Raw genomic sequence first — 22,664 nt, forward strand, 5'->3', positions numbered from 1 at the left:
GCTCCATTGATTCCGTTGTCTTTCTTGACTTCTCTTGTTGTAACTTTCTCTTAAACTTCCTTCTTAAACTTCCAGTTTGTCCTCTCCTCCCCTGCTATTTAGTTTACACGCAGCTGTATTGCAGTGGCAAACCTACCTGCCAGAATTCTGGTCCCCCAACTATTAAGGTGCAACCCGTCCCTCTTGTATAATTTATCCTTACCGCTAAACATACCCCAGTGATCCAAGAATTTAAATCCTTGCTTCCTGCACCAGTTCCCCAGCCACACATTCAAGTCTATTATCTCCCTGTTCCTGTCCTCTCCAGCCTGAGGAACTGGAAGCAAATTGGAGCTAACTACCCTGCTTTTCAGCCTTCTTCTGAGTTCTCCGAAGTCCCACTGTAGAATGTCCCTCCTCTTCTTCCCAATGTCATTTGTGCCGACATGCACCACCACGTCTGGCTCTTCACCTTCGCCCTTGAGGATTTCCTGCACTCTGTCTGTGATGTCCTTAATCCTGGCACCAGGAAGGCAACACACCATCCTCAAATTCCGCCTGTTGCTGCAGAAACCCCTTTCAGTCCCTCTCACTATGGAGTCCCCTATTACCACGGCTCTGTGTGATGTCTGACTCCTCGGCTTTGCCTCCATGCCAATTTCTGATTGGCAGACCTGACCGCCTCTCGGACTGGCAGTGACATCTATCTCTACGGTTTCCAAGAGATTCAACCTGTTCCTGACAGGCACTTCCCCCGGGGTCTCTTGCACTTGTCTCATCTCTGCCTTCCTCATCGTCGTCTCCCTTCTACACTGTTCTGGTATGCTCGGTGTAATAACCTCGCTGAAGGTCCTGTCCAGAAAGATCTCGTTCTCTCGGATGAGCCTGAGGTCATCAAGTTCTTTCTTCAATGCTGCAATATGCTCTATCAGAAGCTGAACATGTACATGCTTTCCACAGTTATACGAGCCAGCTACACCAGAGTCCCTGACCTCCCACATCATGCACGCAAGTACACTGAATCAGCTTGGCAGTCATGTCTTCACTCTCTTCAACTGTGGGGTAATCACTTCTCTCAACTTCTTTGTCGAAGACTCCTGAGCCAAAGATTTGCTCTTTTCTCAACAGAAACTTCCCTCGACCCCCATGTTTTGTTGCAAGTCTGTAGACTTTTAATTTAGGTTAGAGGAGGCCCTACTGTGTAGGACCTGGGCCCTAGAACACATCTACTTAAATAACACTCACCCACCTTCCCAACAGCCTCTGCGCTCCGACTTCACTTCCATCCAGCTCCCGCCATCCTCTGCTGCAAAAAGACTGCTGGCTTCGAGGTAAGTACTTAAATAATACTCACCCACCTTCCCAACAGCCTCTGTGCTCCGACTGCACTTCCGCCTAGCTCCCGCCGCTCTCTGCTGCAAAAAGTGTTGGTGAAGTTGATAAACTGTTCCAATGCAGTCATTGACTGGCACTGTCTGTTTCCTATCACTCGGCGAACTTTGTATCCATGTTGCTGCTATCCTTTTTATTATATAGCCTATAATTTTCTTCAAGTCTCTTGCGCAGTACTGTATCAAACACCTACTTGAAGTCCACATACACATCAACAACATTATGCTCATCAAGTCTGTCTCTTCAAAAAAACTTTACATTTATAAAGGGAAAATTACGTTTTAGTAATGTCTCATGAAGCTCCACCACCACTGAAGTTAGACTGACTAGTCTGTGATTGCTGGGTTTATCTTACAAATTTTCTTGAAGGTGACTGTAATGTTTGCACTTCTCCAGTCTTCTGACATCTCACCTGAGTCCAGAGGAGGCAAAAATTACGGTCAATTTTGAACCCTTCTTGTGACAGAGGGTCTTCTTCTGTCACCATGGTCTGGGAAGCATTACCCGCTTTGGTAAAGACAGGTACAAAATATTAACACCAGCTTGTAAATCCCCTTTTGGTCTCTAATCAGCACTGAACTAAGTTTGTGGCATTTTAGTTGATGTTAATTGCAAATGAGAATTCACCGAAATCAGTTTGCTTTTATAACCACATAATACAAGTAGAAGCAGAAATGACTTGTTTTATTTAAATTCTACAATTCGATTTGTAAATAAAATTAAGACAGCTGTCCACAATCAGCGATGATAATTTTCTTTGAGGTTTTACCACTGTCGCTGCCCAACGTCCCCATCTTCTTCACAACCTCGATTCCTTTAATCACGTAACCAAAGACAACATGTTTTCCATCTAACCTACAAGATTTAAGAACAGTGGTGAGCACTGAATCCCGCAGTGAAAAATTACAATGAGAGAATTTAACTCACCATGAACTTACCAAGGGGTTTTGTCAAGGCAGATAAAGAACTGGGAACCATTTGTACCTGGCCCAGCATTGGCCATTGAAAGAGTACCTGCAACAGTAAGAGGACAAGAAGTAAGCATTCCAGAAATGTGTTCACATTCCCTTCTTGTACAATTTGTAATTCAATTCAGGTCTGGATGTGGAGGACCAACTTGGAGGAAAGAAACTGTGTGGCAGTGATTTAGAGTGGGAGGAGAGGGGCCTGAGAGTCGTCTAGAGCTGGTAAGGGAAATAGGTTCACATGCATATTTTGAAAATGGATAATGGAAAATGGATAAACTTCCAATCAGGCAGCGAGAGTGCTGAGGCCCAGTGCAGTGGCTGTGCCCTCACACTGGAGAGGAAGCTGGCAGGGCATAATAGGCTGAGAGCTGGAACAATTAAACTCACATCAACATTCCCAAACCACGAAAAATATTGGTTTCTTCTGCAGGAGAAAATGTCCCAATTTGCTGTTTTTAGTACCTGTTTCATAAGGCACTGAGTGCCTGAAAGGCTCAACTGGCATTATAAAATAAACTCAGTCCATAAGGAAATAAAAATCTGCGCCTGCGAGGAACTGACTAGTTCAATGTTTGTTACCAAAACAGTCTGTGTTTTTGTAGCAGTAATTTGTACTTGCTCTTAAGTATAGCCTGAGGCCTTAGTATGGATTTTCACATAATCCAGATGTGGTGTAACTTGCCATTAGACAACACCGAATAAATCTTTATTGTTTTTCAAGATGGAGATGACATTCTGCTGAAGACCATATGAGCATCCTTCCCTGCATCCTATCAGTAACTCAGACCAATACCAGTCAGAGGAATTGGTGGTAATGAATCAGCCACTCCACCCAGTATCTCAGATAGTTCTGATGAACATGACCACAATGTATAACATGCTGACCGAGATGTGGATTTTGCCAGATATGCCAGTTAATACCACCTGCAGTTAATAGTTGTGCCTAGTTTACTGCTACAATTGCCACATTCTCCATTTACAATTTCAGCAGCACTACAGTGCAGATAGTGAGTGCAGCCAATGTGAAACTCAAAATATTGACCGTCAAAGCACTTGGCAAATTGTCCTTCTGCTGTATTAGAAACAGTGGGAACAGCAGAAGAATCTGAACAGGTCAATGGACTTGTTGGAAAACTCAGGCAAGAAATTAAAAAGAACGCTGCAGTTCAATCTCACTCTTTAAATGAAATGATTGTTATTGTCTTAACAGACAGATTTTACATGCAGTAGCAAAACTTCCTCCTCAAATTAAAGTATCGACCAGGAATATAATAATTCAATCTAAAATTAAGGTCAAATAAATAAACTATTGTTTACTGGTGTGTAAGCTTGGAATATAATCAATAAATTAAGATTAGCTTCTATTGCAAATCGAAATAATCATTTCAATAGCTATACTGTTCCGGATTCTACCACCAGAACGAAATGCAGATACTATCATCAATTATATCATCTCTAAAAGGAATACAAATCAAATTTATATACTCTGTCCACATATGTTAATTCATGAAGCCCTGTCAGCCTGCCTATGCATGTCTCTCTTCTGAATCAAACAGGTAGAGATTCTAGGCCACTCGAAAGTCACGATGCAGGTTCATGTTACCAAGCTTTTTTTTCTACCAAGTAATGTTTTTCTGAACAATGTGTGCACAGTGACCCAGAGCTATGGAATTTGCTATGCACTAAACAATAAACTGTTCCTTCGGAGAAATTTCAAAAATAATGCAGGCATGACTTTTAACTCAAATGGCCTACACAAATTAGTGTTTACAAATGAAGATTTCCCCTCTTCCACTTTATTGCGCTACACTCATGCTTCTCAAAATAATTCATTTTAGATTTAGACATGAACACCAAAAAGAAAATTCAGAATTAAGACCAGGTTTAACTCAAATCATTCTTGCATTCATTGGTCGGGGCACAGAGTACAAAAATTGGCAGGTCATACTGCAGCTGTATGGAACTTTAATTAGGTCACATTTTGAATGTTGGGTAAGTTCTGGCCACCACAGAGGGATGTGTAGGCTTTGGAGAGGGTACAGATATGGTTTACCAGGATTTTGCGTGGGTTGAAAGGTATTAGTTATTTGGAGAGATTGGATAAATTTGGTTTGTTTTCACTTGAACTTCGATGAGTGAGAGGTGACCTGCTAGAATTTTACAAATTTATGAGAGGCATGGATAGAATGGATCATCAAGAGTCTTTTTCCCAGGGTAGAAATATCAATAACTAGGGAACATAAGTTAAAGTAAAAGATAGTAAATTTAAATGAGATAGGAAGGAGAATAAAAGTATGGTACAAAAGCACAGAATCTCAGTCCGTAGAGGAATTGTAATTAAGCACATTGGCCATTCCTGGCGAAGCCAACTGATATTGCATTACTCCCTTACTGAATTGCAAACCATTATCATGTTGATGAAACACATGTTTTACCAGACAACCTGCACTCTAATTGAATCAAAATGGATCCATTATTGAGCTGATTATTTATTAACATAAACCAGAAGACAGTGGAAGGTATATTTGACACATTGGAAATCAACAAACTAATGCTTCTTTGAAAGTTAATATCCTTCTGGTACTTTTCAAACAAGTGCTCCAGAGCAAGGAAACTGATGAAGGTAGCACCACCACTCCATGCTGTAAGCTCACATAGAGTGGAGAACAATGAGAAGTATGAAGTAAATAAGTGGGTTCTATTGCTGAACTATCAATCTAAAGCGAGAAGGTGCGGGAGAATATAGCTTTGATTCAGAAGGTCAACCGATCAGAGCTTCCCTTAAAGTGAAAGAAAAGGAATGTGAAGTAGGAAAGCCCAAAGTCAATCTTATCTGAAAAAAGGATGATGTGGTTTTTGGTTCAAGAAACAAATATGAACAGTACTGCATGCTGGAAAACAGTGTCTTAAAGTACATGATCTAAATGAAAGTGGTGCTGGATTTTATGCTTGTGACATAGGAATCAACTTAGCAAGTGGTATGTCACCAGCCAAGATCTGAACACTGAAATCACAAAACAAATAAAGAACAGAGATTAAATGAGATTAGGGAAGAAGAAATGGATCTTTTGAATGCATTAAAGCATTGATGGATATTACTGGACTTATTAGTGGAAGGCAATAAACAATTTGAGGCAAAAATACGTCTTTAATATTAAGCTCTTTCAGATGCTGGATAGGTAATTTCTCAGCATGAAACTTAACTCAAAAGCCACATTGATGGTGAAAGAAAAACCAGCAGAAATGAAAAAGTAAATTACGACCTTGATGGCGACAATAGTTGAAGAGATTGTACTGAGCTGCGAAACTTGTGAAGCCTGATTCTTTCGTGAACTGGTTTAAGGATGGCACAAATTAAAATGAATTATGCATTTGAAATAACTCAGCAAGGAACTGTGAACAAATTTATAATTTTTCAATAAAACAGAATTGGGACGCTGGAAATCAGAAACAAGTTTCTGCAGAAGCTGAGCAGGTCTGGTAGCATTTGTGGAGAGAAGCAGTTTTGGATTCAGTGATCCTTTGAATTGCTGATGTCACAAAGCTGGTCCTATTTTTTGAAAGCTGTTCCTTTTCTCAAGGATACTGTGTCCTTGTTTTTTTTTTACCAGATGGGTCATAAACGGCTGCTGGCTCTGAGGTGGCTAGTTTGGTACAGAGATGCAAAATGATTTTGAGAGGCTTTTTATATGTAAACAGATGAGACTTCAGGCCAAAATGGTCATGTTTTAGAAGTGACCTGTATAATGAAAGGGGAGTGATCAGTTCTGAAAGCTGAGCAGTTCAGTCCAGAACTAGTTATGTGTTCAGCAGTGAGTTGTGTGGAAACAGGCTGCTAGACTCTCTCTCCTTCTGCCCTTCTAACTTCAACCTGTTCAGCCTTTGTTTCATTTTACTGTGTATAAGGGGGTTTGCTTATTGGAACTGTTGTGTATAAGCGGAACAGCATAAATAAGTCTAGTTTGGATGGACTGATTTTATGTAGGGGTTCTTTATTCTGTTCTTTATGTTTCTTGGTGTAATTTTGTAATAAATTTTTGTTCGTTTTAAAACCTGTTATTCAACCTAGCTAACTTACTCAGAGTAATTTTCACTGTACACTTACCAACATTATGGTCTGGGCTGTCTGCTTAAGAATGTTTTCAGGGGGATCCAAGATGGCGGCGACCCAGTAAGACTGAGTCTATAGTGCTCCTCCCAAGACTTGGGTACAGTGGGTCACCCACCCCCTACCAAGCTCACCAAATCATTTAAAATAGTTGTGTAATTTAATTAGTTGTGTAATATTACATTTAAACAATTTAATCCTAAGTTAAAATGACTAAAGGGAAGGGAGCCCGCAGCTCTCAGCAAGCAGGAACCCCTCCCCCACCCTCTCCAGCTGCAGCAGAGGCATCCACAGCCGCCCCGGGGGACTTAACAGTAACAAGCCTTGCAGAAATGCTTTCCAAGCTTGACTCGAAGATCGATGCCTTTATTGTCGAATCCAGAAATCGTTGGGAGTCGCTCTCGGCCGCGCTGCAGAAGCACGACCGAGAGATTCAAGAAATTGAACGCCGAGTCGGAGGGGCGGAGCTAAAGGCCGCGACCTCCGAAAATACCGCTCAATCGGCCGTGGATCAGGTCCGGACTCTCGAGCAGCGAGTCCGGACCTTGGAAAATCATATTGACGACCTCGATAATCGAGGTCGTCGAAAAAATATTCGTTTGCTGGGCCTTCCCGAACGGGAAGAGGAAGGCCAGCTTACAGCATTCTTGGAGCAGTGACTGCCACAATTTTTAAATCTGCAAGCTGGATCAGGCCAGGTAAGGGTAGAATGGGCCTACCGGTTCGCAATACGTGGGCCTGGCTCGAACCAGCGCCTACGCCCGGTCCTGTTCCGGCTGCAGAGTACAAGGAGAGGCAGATACTCCTAGAAGCCTCTAGAAATCTCGGAAAAGACCCCCAAGCTATGATCTACAAAGGATCTAAGATCATGCTATTTCAGGACTTTTCCCCGGCTCTGGTTTGAAAGAGGAAGGCATTCGACGTGGTGAAGAAGCGTTTAAGGGACTTAAATATTCAGTACTCCTTACGCTACCCAGCGATGTTACGCTTTAACCATGAAGGATCCGTATATAACTTTGGATCACCAGAAAAGGCTAAGGAATTCTTGGACTCTCTTAGATAAACTGTAAGACATAATGGATGTTGGTCTGCCTTTCCCCCCCGCTTTGGTTTATATCCCCCCCTTTTTTTTTCTTTCTCTTACCTTACTGTTTAATATTATCATGGGGGGTGGGGAGAGGGATTTGATTTTCTCCCCCCCCCCCCCCTTGGAGTTGTTTTCTGTTATTATTTTATGTATATATGAGGGATGCATGTATATGTGTGTATGTATATATATATATATATATATATATAAAAGCTGGGGGGTTTGGTTAATGTTGGTGGGGGGAGGTGGTTACCTTATTCAATTTTACCTCTGTCTTTAGGAGCGGGGTTGTTTTCCCTTCGTTATTTTGTATTATCATATTTAATTATTATTTGTTGAAGTGGTAATTTTATAGTTATATGTTTATATATGGTATTAACATTACCAAATATACCCAGGTTGGTATGGGTGGGGGTAGGGTGCTCACTGTTAACTCTAGCTTTGTATTATATTTGAATTCTCCTCATTTTACTGAGGAGTGCCTGGGTCAAGGGTGGGGCATTGGTTGGGAGAGGATATGAGGGACTTTTGGAGAGGAAGTGACACCCCCTGGGAACAAGGGGGAAAGTCTCCACTTAGATACGTTTTATATTTTTTTTATTTAGAAATAGTTTTTTACTATATTGTTGTGGGTGTATTAAAGAGGCTTTATTTTTGTAAATTTTACATGTTCCACGCTCGGGATGTTCTGGATAGGGTTCCCCCTCCCGAGGGGTCTCGGATTGGCCCAGAGGATTATGGTTGATCAGTCGGTTAAGTGGTGCACCTGGAGTGTGAAGGGGAGTAATTCGCCACTCAAAAGGAAGAAAATATTATCAAATCTTAAGAAGGAAAGAGTTGATATAGCTCTCCTACAGGAGACACACCTGTCAGATAAAGAACACTTGAAATTACGACAGGGCGGATTTGATCAGGCCTTTTTTTCTTCTTTTAGCTCAAAAAGCAGGGGAGTTGTTATTCTTGTTCGGAAGAATTTCCCTTTCAAAATCCTAAAGCAGATAAAAGACGAATCTGGACGATATATCTTGATTAAAGCCCTCATAAATGGAGAGGAATATGGGATTTTAAATTTGTACTGCCCCCCCCCGGCACACCCCTTTAAATTTATAACGGAAGCCTTTTCAAAATTGATGGCTTTTGATGCCCGTCATATAATTATAGGGGGAGACTTTAATTGTATTATGGATCCGGAAATAGATAGGATTCCCAAGAGTACTGCAGGAGTATCTCCCAGATCTAGACAATTGATGGATCTGAACAAAGAATTAGGATTAGTAGATGTATGGAGATGTCTTCATCCACAGGGTAGAGATTTTTCTTTCTACTCTAATCCACATAAATGTCATACCAGAATTGATATGTTTTTTGCCCCCTCGATTTTTTAAAATTCCATATCATCCTGTAAAATAGGTAGTATAGCAATTTCTGACCACGCTGCTGTATATATGGAAACTAAGGCGAGGAACAGTGGGACATCCCCTCGGCATTGGCGTATGGACCCCTTCCTAATGAAAGATAGTAAATTTGTAAAGTACTTCTCTCAAGAATTTAAAACTTTTTTAGAAATTAATTCAGGTACAGCTAGCAACCCGTCAATGATGTGGGAGACCATCAAAGCTTACACGTGAGGCTTGATCATCTCCTACTCAGCGACCCAGAAGAAATTAAAGGGACAACAACAGCGTCTGCTTGAAGCCCGCTTAAAAGCGGCTGAAACAGCATACACTGATAGACCTTCTATTATTAAATTGCAAAGGATTACAGCTCTTAGGACAGCTCTAAACACTACACTTACTCAAACAGCTAAGAGGGAAATATTATTTGCAAAGCAAAGGTTATATGAATATGGCGACAAACCGGGTAGATACTTAGCATTTCTTGCAAAGAAAAAAAAGGCCCCTCAGACTATTATGTCTATCAAGGAAAGTACGGGTATTTTGACTCATGATCACAAAAAGATTAATGCGACCTTTAGAGAATTTTATTCTGAGTTATATAAATCACAGGATTGTGAAGATAGGACGAAGAGGATGCAGTCATTTTTTAAAAAATTGACTTTTCCAGACCTAACTCCGGAACAAGTATCGGTCCTAAATGCTCCTCTTACACCCCAAGAAATAGTTGATGCAATTAGGCACCTTCAAAATGGTAAGGTGCTGGGCCCAGATGGTTTTCAAGCTGAATTCTATAAAGAATTTACAGAAATACTGGCTGGTCCACTTATGGACATGTATAACTATGCATATAGTCAGGGCTGTCTCCCGCCTTCGCTGAAAGAGGCAAATATCTCTCTTATCCTTAAAAAAGGAAAGGACCCAGAAGATTGTACATCATACAGACCAATATCCTTGCTAAATGTAGATTTTAAAATCCTCTCTAAAACGTTAGCACTGAGACTAGAAAGGATACTGCCACATATTATAAAGGAGGATCAGACGGGGTTTATTAAGGGCCGCAGATCATCCAATAATGTTAGAAAGGCTCTGAATATGATTCAAGCTTGTCATCAGGGAAAGATACCAGGAGTAGTGGTTTCATTAGACGCGGAAAAGGCATTTGATAGGGTCGAATGGTCATATTTGTTTTACACATTGGAGAGGTTTGGCGTTGGACAGGTGTTTACCAAATGGGTCTCAACATTGTATAGTGATCCCAAAGCAGTTGTGGTTACCAATGGATTAGGCTCGGATAGCTTCAGTGTGGATAGGGGCTGCCGTCAGGGATGTCCCCTCTCGCCATTGTTATTCACGCTAATAATTGAACCACTAGCAGAAGCTATACGAGCTGATCCTAATATAGTGGCCCCAAGGATTGGTACAGGTAAACATAAAATTACCCTTTATGCAGATGATGTTCTTCTATTCCTCAGTAACCCTTTGATGTCCATACCTCGCTTAATCCAAGTTATTAATACATTTAGTGCATTCTCAGGCTATAAAATTAATTTTTCAAAATCGGAGGCTATGCCAATGGGTGGCCTTGCTATGATACCCCGCTTAGCGGACGGATCCCTTTTTCCCTTTCGCTGGTCCCTGGAGGGTTTCTTATATTTAGGCATTTTTATTACTCCAGTATTTGGTCAGTTGTATAAGGCTAATTTTGTGTATTTATTGGAAAGGATAAGGCAGGACCTCCAGCGATGGGGAGACCTACCAATTTCCTGGTTGGGTAGAATAGCATTAATCAAAATGAATATCCTGCCCTGTCTCCTATATCCTATGAGAATGCTTCCGGTGATGCTGCCGAGGACAGCTTTATGTAAATTATACGGCTGGCTGAGTTCCTTTATCTGGAATCATAGGCGGCCCCTCATTAAGCTGAAGAAGCTACAGCTTCCACAGGCAAGGGGTGGATTGGACTTCCCAGACTTTAGGAAATATCAGTTAAGTTCCCTATTAAGTTACATAGCTGATTGGGTCTTGTCTGATCCACAATCAATCTGGTTGGACATCGAGGCTTCTCAAGTAAAATACCCACTTATTAACCTTTTATTCTCAGACAAGAGGAAAATCATTACAGATCACTGTAAAAACCCTATAATACTAAATACAATCAAGGCTTGGAATATAATGCGGCAAAATGAGGGTAATTCACATAAAACATCCCCCTATGCACCGATAGTGGGAGCATGGGGATTCCACTTAACAGATGCCACTTTTAAACTCTGGAGATCCAGGGGTATCTCATGTCTAGGGGATCTATTTATGGTGTTGGTTTGGTTGGGTAGACAAAGCTTGGGATAAGTAATGGTTCTTTCAGTCACCAAAGGTTTTCTGGAAGTTGATGCAGTGACTTTGGAAGTTTTGCAAAAGGTGAATAAGACCAAGCTGCAGGTATTAGCTGACAAGTTGGGATTGGAGCTGCTTCCTTCTGTGAGGAAAGGAAAGATAGCTACTGCAGTGGCTGAGCACTTAAACTTGCTGGAGAAACCATCAGAATCTGTAGAGATCGCAAAAATTCAATTGCAAATGAAACAGTTTGAGTTAGAGGTGAGAGCTAAGGAAAGGGCAGCAGAAATGAAACAGTTTGAATTACAGTTAAAAGCAGATGAGAAAGAAAAACGAAGGGATTTAGCAGAAGAGAAAGAAAAAAAGAGAATTTGAACTTCAGAAACTGACACTTAAAAAGGAAAGGTAGCTTAAAAGAATGAAAGCTAAAGGCAATCTTAGTGAGGAAGAGAGTGGTGGGCGAAAGCCTGATGAGAAGCTGCTTAAATATGTTGAAGCATTGCCTAAATTTGATGAGAAGGATGCGGAAGCCTTTTTCATCTCATTTGAAAAAGTGGCTAAACAAATGCAGTGGCCAGTGACAATGTGGGTTTTGTTGATCCAAACAAAACTTGTAGGTAGGGCTAGTGAGGTATTTGCATCACTATCAGATGAGGTATCTGGGGAGTATGAGGAGGTGAAAAAAGCCATTTTAAGTGCACATGAGCTTGTACCAGAAGCCTAGAGACAACGTTTCAGGAATCTAAGGAGGGACTCTGGTCAAACCTATACTGAGTTTGAAAGGTTCAAACAGAGTAATTTCAATAGATGGATAAGAGTTTTAAAAATCGAGCAAACCTATGATGCCCTTAGCGAGGTAATTATTTTGGAGGAATTGAAAAATTCACTGCCGGAAGTAGTGCGAACTCATGTGGAAGAGCAGAGAGTTAAAACGGCAAGGTTAGCAGCTGCAGTGGCTGATGATTCTGAGCTGGTCCATAAAACATGGTTTGGCTTCCAGAATCAATTTCAGTCCATGAGGGATAGAAACTGGGGCAAAGAGAAATCCTCACGTGGAAAGGGAAAGGTAGATCTCAGTGAAGATCATAAGGATAACTTACCACAGGGTAAAAAAGAAACCCTTGAGGGGGTCACAGAAGTTAAAAAGCTCCGATGTTTTCATTGTAATAAAGTGGGCCACACGAAATCACAGTGTTGGTGGGCTAGGAGAAAGCCAGATGTAGGAAAACTGGACAAACCTAGGAGTTTTGTTGGACTAGTAACAAAAAGCACAGGAGAAGTTAGACAACTGCCTTAGAGTGTACAAGATGATCAGAGGTTGATTAAAGAGGAAGTGCTAGATCTGCTTAAAAAAATACATGCAAGGGTAAAATGTATTCACATAGGCCAGGAGCAGCAGGTAAAGCGGTTACAATATTAAGGGACACAGGATCCTCTCAGTCTGTAATGCTGAAGGATGAGGAAATAATGTACTCCTGAGGGACTATTGCCAGAAAAGGTACTGGTAACAGGAATTCATGGTGAGGCGAAATGTAAAGTGAGGCTAGAGTGTCCAGCGGAGAGTGGAGAATTTGTGGTAGGAGTACTGGACAAACTCTCAGCTCCAGGAATATAATTTGTTCTTACAAATGATATAGTTGATTCACCGGTAGGTGCACTACCTACTCTAATTGAAAAGCCAGTGGAGACTCCAGCAACTGAAGAAATGCAAGGTGTTTATCCAAGGATCTTCCCAGATTGTGAGATCACAAGAACACAGAGGCACAAGCTGAAGAAGGACAGTTCAAAAGGCACAGATAAGGAGGCTGACATAACTTTATCAGGGACTTTTTTGATCAGATAAGTGGGACAGAGCAGGAGCAAATAGGTAAACACGCAAGAATCTTTAGCTTTGCTAAGCTTATTGAGTTACAGCAGAAAGATGAGAATTTAAAACAGTTATATCAAAAGACATATACAGAGGAGAGTGAATGCATCCCTGTGTTATTACTTAGCAAATGATGACTTAATGAGGAAATGGAGACCATCACACATTAAGCAGATGAGAAATGGGCAGAGATTCATCAAATTGTTTTGCCAGTAGACTATAGAAAGGAGGTGCTGTGATTGGCACATGATCTACTACTTGGAGGTCATTTTGGAGTGAGGAAAACAGAGGCTAAAGAAGAAAGACATTTTTATTGGCCTGGACTACACAAGGATGTAGTTGAATTTTGTCAAACATGTCATACATGTCAGCTAATTGGAAAACCACAGGCAGTAATAAAACCTGAACCTTTAATACCTATTTCACAAGAGTCTTGATTGATCGCATAGGTCCCTTACCTCAAATGAAAAGTGAGACTAAGTATTTATTAACAATAATGGATGTATCGGCGAGATTTCCACGAGCAGTACCATTACGCAATATCATAGCAAAAAAGGTTGTAGAAGAATTACTCAATTTTTTTTACTACATATGGACTACCAATTCAGATCCCATCGGATCACAAAGGTCAAACTTTACATCCAAGCTATTCAAGGAGGTAATGGTAACTTGGGTGAAAAAAGCAATTGAAATCTACTGCGTACCATCCAGAATTGCAGGGGAGCGCTAGAGAGATGACATCAAACATTAAAGACCATGTTGAGGGCTTTATCGAGATGATTGGGATAAGGGAGTTCCGTTTGTACTTTTTGTGATCAGAAATGCATCAAATGAATAATCAAATTCAGTCCATTTGAATTAATTTTTGGGCATGAAGAAAGAGGACCATTAAAATTGATTAAGGAGAAATGTATAAGTCAGAATTCAGAGACCACCCATTTGGACAATGTGTCAAATTTTAGAGAACAATTAAATAGAGCTGGAGAGTTGGCTAGACAGCATTTAAAAGTATTGCAGCATACAATAAAACAGGAAGTGGATAAGAATCACAAATTCGCAATTTTGAAACTGGGGATAAGGTTACTTCCAGGAACAGGTGAAACTTTAAAAGTCAGGTTTAGTGGACCGTCTCAAATTGAGAAGAGATTGAGTGAGGTGAACTACTTGATAAGGACTCCAGACAGGAAAAAATCTCACAGAGTGTGTCATGTGAATATGCTCAAAAGGTATTTTGATAGGGAAGGAAAGCAAGAGGAGGAGGTGCTAATGATTACAGTACAGAAGGAAGAACCAGGTTCAGAGGATTCAGAGTTGAACGTTCCTCAAATCAAATTGGACAAGGAAGTTGTCAAAATTGGCATAAATGATTGAGTTACCTTCCACAAGAAAATCAAAATGATCTGAAAGAGTTATTAGATTAGATTACTTGCAGTGTGGAAACAGGCCCTTCAGCCCAACAAGTCCACACTGACCCGCCGAAGCGCAACCCACCCATACCCCTACATTAACCCCTTACCTAACACTACGGGTAATTTAGCATGGCCAATTCACCTGACCTGCACTTCTTTGTACTGTGGGAGGAAACCGGAGCACCCGGAGGAAACCCACGCAGACACGGGGAGAACGTGCAAACTCCACACAGTCAGTCGCCTGAGGCGGGAATTGAACCCGGGTCTCTGGTGCTGTGAGGCAGCAGTGCTAACCACTGTGCCACCATATCACACGGGGAGATATGCAGAAATAAACTCGGAAGTACTAACCTAATTGTGCATGATGTAGATATAGGAGATGCTGTTCCGATTAAGTAACATCCTTAAAGGCATAACCCTCTAACGCTGGCACAGGTTCAGAGGGAGACAGAGCACATGCTCCAAGATGGCATAATCAAAGTGAGTTACAGTGACTGGAGCTCATCCATAGTCATGGTGCCAAAGCCAGATAGTACCCAACAGTTATGTGTGGACTATTGCAAAGTCACCGCTGTTACAAGTACTGTTGCATATCCAATTCCATGGCTGGAGGACTGTGTTGAAAAAGTGGGACAGGCAAGTTACATTTCTAAGTTGGACTTGCTCAGAGACTACCAGCAAGTACTTCTTTCTGAGACAGCAAAGGCAATTTCGGCTTTCATAACACCAATGGACTATATCAGTTCAAATTCATGCCATTTGGTATGCAAAATGCTCCAGCCACATTTCAGAGATTAACTAATAAGGTTTTTGACGCATTACCCAATTGTGATGTTTACATTGATGACATGGTGATTTTTAGTCACTCATGGAAGGAACATTTACAGCATTTATCGGACTTACTCGATCAACTTCGGAAGGCAGGCTTGGTGATAAACCTGGCTAAAAGTGAATTTGCCAAAGCCCAAGTCACCTTCCTGGACCATGTTATTGGACACGGACAAACGGCCCCGTGGAATGCAAAAATGAGAGTAATTGTGGAATTTCCCACACCATCGATGAAAATAGCAGTATTACTCCACTGGAAGTAAGTGGATTTTACCAAAAGTTTGGACCGAATTTTAGCATTGTGGCTGTTCCATTCATCGAATTGTTAAAATGGGCAAAAATGAATTTGAATGTTCATCGTCAGAAATATTCAGTGGTGGAGAAAGAGACCTTGAGCTTGGTGTTGGCATTACAATATTTCAGTGTTTATTGTACCAGCAATGCATTTCAGACAATTGTATACACTGATCATAACCCATTGACCTTTCTGGAAAAAATTAAGGACAAAAATGCCAGACTGTTTAGATGGAGCTTGTTGTTGCAGCCATTCAGTTTGACAGTTGTGTCTGCAGCAGGTCACGAAAATGTGATTGCCGATGCGTTACCCAGACTAGAATGAGATACGGAGGCGCTCGGTGGCAGGTTGGCCATGGCCTGAATTCACATGTGATTGTGCATGTTTGCATGTGTACAGTTAATATAGTGTATATGTGTATTTTAGACTACTAACCAGTTTATTTTTGAAGGGTTTTTAAAATGAAATCATCTTTTGATATTGATGGTTTTTTTTAAAGGGGGGTGGTGTCACAAGGCTGGTCCTTTTTTAAAAAGCTGTTCATTTTCTCAAGGATACTGTGTCCTTGGTTTTTTCCAGAGGGGTCATAAATAGCTCCCAGCTCTGAGGTGGCTAGTTTGGTACAGAGATGAAAAATGATTTTGAGAGGCCTTTTATTTATTTACTCCAAGTAATTTTCGCTGTACACTTACCAAAACAAATTGCAACATTATGGTCTGGGCTGCTTGCTTAACAATGCTTTGAGTGGTCTGACCTAGTCCATAACACTGATACTTCATCAAATCACTTTAAAGGACTTAGGAAAGATACATGTGAAAGACACAATTCTAAAGTAATTATAAACAAGATGCTAAATTATCATGATTTGGAGATGCTGGTGTTGGACAGGGGTGTACAAAGTTAAAAATCACCTACACCAGGTTAAAGTCCAACAAGTTTAATTGGAAGCACTAGCATTCAGAGCGCCGCTCCTTCTGCAGGTAGTTGTGGAGGACGGAAGACAGAAGACAGACAGAGGACAGGTGGTTGTAAGACAGAATTTAGAGCAAAAGTTTACAGCGTCATGTAATTGAAATTATACATTGAAAAACCAGGACCTTGGGTTCATGTCACACTACAGGTGACTAGTAGAAAGTGAGGTCTGCAGATGCTGGAGTACCAGAGTTGAAAAATGTGGTGCTGGAAAAACACAGCAGGCCAGGCAGCATCCGAGGAGCAGGAGAATCGACTTCTGAAGAATAAGGCTTATGCCCGAAATGTTGATTCACCTGCTCCTCGGATGCTGCCTGGTCTGCTGTGTTTTTCCAGCACCACATTTTTCAACTCACACTACAGGTGACCACCATTGCACTATACACACACATAGACACTCCTACACACACCTACAGGCACATACACTCTCACACACTCCTACAGACACACATATTCCCACACTCACACGTGCACCCTCTCACAGACTTCGACACCTTTATTCTCACATACACACATATACACTCTCTCTCACGGACACTCACAACCCTCCACTCCAGACACAGTTTATGGGGTGAATTTGTACTTGCAGAGTTACATTGTACTTTGCTCAAAAACTGCATGAATCCATGTAAGACTCTATTAACTCAATTTTTTAGATTAGAGTCAGTCTAAACAGTATGGCACAGACAACAGTGCACAGGGGGCTTAACACCTTCAACATATTATCTGAGCTGACACCAACTGTAATCCTACCTGCCTATCTTCTTTTCCACCTATCCACTCCACCCTACCCTCACCCCTGACATATCACCTTCACCCCCACCCCACTCACCTATTGTACTCAATGCTACTTTCTCCCCACCCCCACCCTCCTCTAGCTTATCTCTCCACGCTTCAGGCTCTCTACCTTTATTCCTGATGAAGGGCTTTTGCCCAAAACGTCGATTTTACTGCTCCTCGGATGCTGCCTGAACTGCTGTGCTCTTCCAGCACCACTAATCCAGAATCTGGTTCCAGCATCTGCAGTCATTGTTTTAACCAATTGTTACAGTTAACCTGAGTATGTAACTTTTAAAAAAACGTTTTGTGATTTACATATGAAAGAAGTGAAACTAACATGGTCACTCTAACAGATGAGAGACATAACAAACAATCAAGGTATTTTTCAATGTATAATTTCAGTTACATGACACTGTAAACTTTTGCTATAAATTCTGTGTCTTACAGTTGTGTCCTCCACAACCACCTGATGAAGGAGCAGTGATCCGAAAGCTAGTGCTTCCAATTAAACCTGTTGGACTATAACCTAGTGTTGTATGATTTTTAACTAAATTATCAAAGAATTATGCAACATAAAAATTGAAGAGAAAAAGAACTGCTGATTTTGAATGTGAAACAGAATAGCCAGCATAAAAAAAATTCTTTGGAGAAAAGGGAGAGAAACGCCAGAGAAACAGAGAAAAATGGACAGACATGAGGTGCACCAACTGCCTCACAGGAATCAATGTCCTCTGGAATGTATTACCTACTGACTGCTGTATATAGGATTGTAAGTATTGTACACACTTTCATTGCAGTAACCACTGATGTAAGGGAGAAGAATGTTGTATATTTTGTAAGGATGTTGGACTGTAATTTTAAGAGAGCGATCACGTTACACGATGGCATCGTTAACCATTCGATGGATACAGCCATGTCTAGTTTGCTTGTTTGTAAAGCAAACACCTTCCTTAATAATCTTTCCCTGTTAACCTAAACAAATACATCTTTATTTCCAACCTCTGTCCATTTCTTTTGCAATCTACCCCTCATCCCTTGAATGAATATTTTAAAAAACGTTACCCAATTCTGTGTGCTGCAACTTGAAATTCTCATCGTTGAACTTATTTCCATAGATGGACTTGCCACCAGTCCCATCGTTTCTTGTGAAGTCACCACCCTGCACAGTTGAGAGTTGAACAGGTCATTAGTCATTTCATCAAACAAACAGACAGCAATATTACCAACTAAACATAAAATTACATTGCTCCTTCACCTGGCACATGAAGTTAGGAATTACTCTGTGGAATGTTGAGTTCTTATAACCAAACCCCTTCTCATGAGTGCAGAGTGCACGGAAATTTTCTGTAACAAGATTGTCCACAGTATTAGCACACACCTAAATAACAAACTTGCTTCATCTCAAAATAGTTAGTTTCCGGAACTTACCTGCAGTTTTTGGGACCACATCAGCTTTGAGCTGCAAGAAACAAGCAGAGCACAGCTTCAGTATTTATTTACAACAAATTTAAAAAAAAATCTGTAGTCTTTATTTCAATTTTGTGTTAAGGTACCTTTTAAAACAAAGCAACATATACAGAGGATGTGATTGCTACCTCAAATCTGATTTCCTGCTATGCTGTCAATCTTTCAGCCTCTTGCTTAACAAGAACCTCTTAACAAAAATATTCTGCTTCCATCACCTCTTCAGAAAGGGAATTCTAAAGACTGATGACCCTCAGAAAGAAATATGTTTCCTTTCCATTTTAAAATCAGTGACCCTGATTCTTAAAGAGTGACTCCAGTTCTAGATTCTCTCTCTGCACTTTCTGTACAACTGTAATACTATATTCTGCCCTCTGTTCTGCTACTCTGATGCACTTTGTATGGTACAATCTGCCTGGATAGCATGCAAAACAATACTTTTCGATGTACCTCAGTACGTGTGATAACAATAAATCAAACTCAAATTCTCCCTTAAAAAGGAATATTCTCTTCATGTCTATCTTTCATGACTCTTCAGGATCTTAAATATATGTTGGATGTCATAATGGTAGATGTTCCAAGTTCTCTTCATCGCATGGGTAACAACGAATCTCTCCCAATCTTATCACCTGCCATTTGTGTGTGATGTAAGCATTAACAGGTTTGGCTGCATTATGTACTTGCTTGGGCAAAAAGCCATGGATTGGGATTCAAACCAGGAACCAATCTCGGCTCAAGAGGCAAGTCGCTACTCAATGCATCACAAGACCAACTTGGAGACATCCAAGTAAGGGGGATGAAATAGGAACATAGTCGTCGTAGGGGACAATATAATCTGTTTTAATCTGTAAAAACTGTTCTCTGTAGTTGTGAGCAAGGATTGATGTGAGACTCACTAGTCTGTAATTCCCTGGTTTATCTCTAAAAGCCTTCTTGAAAAAGGTGGAACCTCATTAGCTGTCCTCCAAACCTCTGGCATCTTCCTAAGGCCAGACAGGAATGAAACATTTGAGTTACAGCCCGTAGAACTTCCTCTGTCTCCCATAGCAGCCTGGGATACAACTCATATGGACTTGAGGATGGGTCCACTTTTATACTCGCCCAAAACTTCCAATACCTCCTTATTCCTTCTGTCAAACAGTTCAAGAACCTCACAGTCTCCCTTCCTAAATTCTATACCCGCAACCTCCTTCTCAAAAAGTGAAGACAGACATGAAGTACTTTTCTAACATCTTAGCAATGTCATGTGGCTCTATGCAGACTGCATGCATTGCCCCTAATGGGCCTTGCTCTTTATTTGTCGAGAGTGTGGTGCTGGAAAAGCACAGCATGTCTGGCAGCATCAGAGGAGCAGGAGAGTCAATGTTTTGGCCTGCTGTGCTTTTCCAGCACCACACTCTCAACTCTAATCTCCAGCATTTGCAGTCCTCTCTTTCGCTTTGCTCTTTACCTGGTCATCCTCTACCCTTGATATTCCTAGAGAATACCTTGAAGTTCTCCCTAATTTTACCCACTGGAGTTTGTTCACGTCTTGTCTTTAGTGCCACCCTGTACTTTATCTACTTCACAAGGGCTTCCATTGATTTTCTCCCTTTGTACTGATTAAAAAGCTCTCTTCTGCTTCTTATTCCACTTCCCCGTCAAACTGTTCTGCAGTAGATTTACCCAAATATAGCTGCTCCCATTCTACTTTGATCAGATTGTGGAAATATAGAAAAAAGACCATTATAGATCACTAGGTTTGCTGGGACATTACATTTAGTCAACTTAGAATTAAAGTTTACTTCAGCAACTAATATCAAACAAGCTGTCAGCAGTTGTAACTAAATGTTGCTATATCTTGCAACAACAAAGGCCGCCTTTGTAACCACTTTAAGCTCTTGTTAGACCGCATGATGGCTCTGGAGCTGCAGATGGACTCACTTTGGAGCATCCGTGATGCTGAGGAGGTTGTGAATAGCATGTTTAGCAAATTGGTCACATCGCAGATCACGATTGCTGAGGGACAAAGGGAATTGGTAACTAAAAGGCAGAGAAAGACCAGGAAGGCAGTGCAAGTGTCCCCTGTGGTCATCTCCCTCCAAAACAGGTATAACCGTTTACATTTACATTTGAAAGAAAATAGGCTTGTCAGTGATAGGCAGCATAGTTTTGTGCAGGGTAGGTAATGTCTTACCAACTTAAGAGTTATTTGAGGAAGTGACAAAGTTGATTGATAAGGGAAGGGCTGTGATGTCATATACATGGACTTTAATAAGGCGTTTGATGAGGTTCTCCATGGTAGGCTGATGAAGAAAGTGAAGTCGCAAAGGTCCAGTATGTACGGGCTAGATGGATAGAGAACTGGCTAAGCAACAGGAGACAAAGGGTAGTATGGAAGGGAGTTTCTCAAAAGGTAGTGTTACACAGGGATCCGTGCTGGGACCATTGTTTTTTTTGTGATATACATAAATGATCTGGAGGAAGGTATAGGTACTCTGGTTAGCAAGTTTGTAGATTGGTGGAGTTGCAGATAGTGAAGGGGACTGTCAGAGAATGCAGCAGAATATAGATAGATTGGAGAGTTGCGCGGAGAAATGGCAGATGGAGTTCAATTTGGGCAAATGTGAGGTGATGCATTTTGGAAGATCCAATTCTAGAGCGAATGGTAAATGGAAAAGCCCTGGAAAAATTGGTGAACAGGGAGTTCTGGGTATTCAGGTCCATTGTACCCAAAGGTGGCAATGCCGGTTGACACAGTGGTCAAGAAGGCATACGACATACTTTCCTTCATTAGATGGGGTATTGAGTACAAGAGTTGGCAGGTCACGTTACAGTTGCATAAGACTTTGGTTCAACCACATTTGGAATACTGCGTATAGTTCTGGTCGCCACATTACCAGAAGGATGTGGAAGCTTTGGAGATGGTGCAGAGGACGTTCACCAGGATGCCTGGTATGGAGGTCACTAGCTATGAAGTGAGGTTGAGTAGATTTGGATTATTTCATTAGAAAGACAGAGATCGAGGGGGCAACCTGATTGAGGTCTACAAAATCATGAAAGGTATAGACAGGGTGGTAGCAAATTTTTTCCCCAGAGTGGGGGACTCAATTACTAGTGGTCATGAGTTCAAGGTAAGAGGGGAAAAGTTTAAGGGAAATACACATGGAAAGTTCTTTTTGCAGAGCATAGTGGGTACCTGGAATATGTTGTTAGCGGATGTGCTAGAGGTGGGCACAATAGCGTCATTTAAGATGTATCTAGACAGACAAATGAATGGACAGGAAGCAGAGGGATACAAGTCTTTGGAAAATAGGTGACAGATTTAGAGGCTCTGGATTGGCACAGGCTTGGAGGGCCGAAGGACTTGTTTCTGTCCTGTAATTTTCTTTGATCTTTCTTTGTTCGCAATGAAGGTGTGATATTGACACCAGACACTGAAATATAGCAAAGAAGACAAGGAAAAGTTAGTTCTTATAAAAACATGTACCCAAAAATGAGTGTTAATTGGATAATACTTTTCTTTTTATCAACTAGGTAAGAGTAACAATGCTGAGGGGGCAGTTGAAAGGTGGTGAACTCTGTTCTATGATGCAAGCCGCTTTAACCACATTAAGGAGGAATCATTACATGTGGTCATATGGAACTTACTTAAATGAGTATATAAAAATGCTGCTCCTAACTGATGATTGTTGGAGTTGCTAGCCTTTGATTAGGCACTCTCCCCTTGTATATGAGTAAAATTTTTAAAAACTGCAATCTGACAGTCACGTATCCTGTCTATGTGTCAAGAGTCAAACTTGGACTC

The 22,664-nt window shown here is 41.1% G+C and overlaps 1 protein-coding gene across 1 annotated transcript in view; it reads right to left on the minus strand.

The window, feature by feature from the left end:
* Nucleotides 1–2,040: 2,040 nt before the first annotated feature.
* The window catches only part of LOC122541885 (peptidyl-prolyl cis-trans isomerase-like), a 29,259-nt gene continuing 8,635 nt past the window's right edge, over nt 2,041–22,664 (minus strand). The window contains exons 2-6 of the mRNA XM_043679050.2: nt 18,842–18,872; nt 18,669–18,757; nt 18,476–18,572; nt 2,310–2,385; nt 2,041–2,226 (exon numbers count right to left, since the gene is read on the minus strand). Of these exons, the coding sequence (XP_043534985.2) occupies nt 2,091–2,226; nt 2,310–2,385; nt 18,476–18,572; nt 18,669–18,757; nt 18,842–18,872 (429 nt within the window). The 3' untranslated portion in view covers nt 2,041–2,090. The remainder of the gene's footprint in view (nt 2,227–2,309; nt 2,386–18,475; nt 18,573–18,668; nt 18,758–18,841; nt 18,873–22,664) is intronic.

This window comes from Chiloscyllium plagiosum, unplaced genomic scaffold (genome assembly GCF_037043375.1).
Source record: "Chiloscyllium plagiosum isolate Xiang-an unplaced genomic scaffold, Cpla_swu_hap1 HiC_scaffold_43, whole genome shotgun sequence".
Classification (NCBI taxonomy): Eukaryota; Metazoa; Chordata; class Chondrichthyes; order Orectolobiformes; family Hemiscylliidae; genus Chiloscyllium; species Chiloscyllium plagiosum.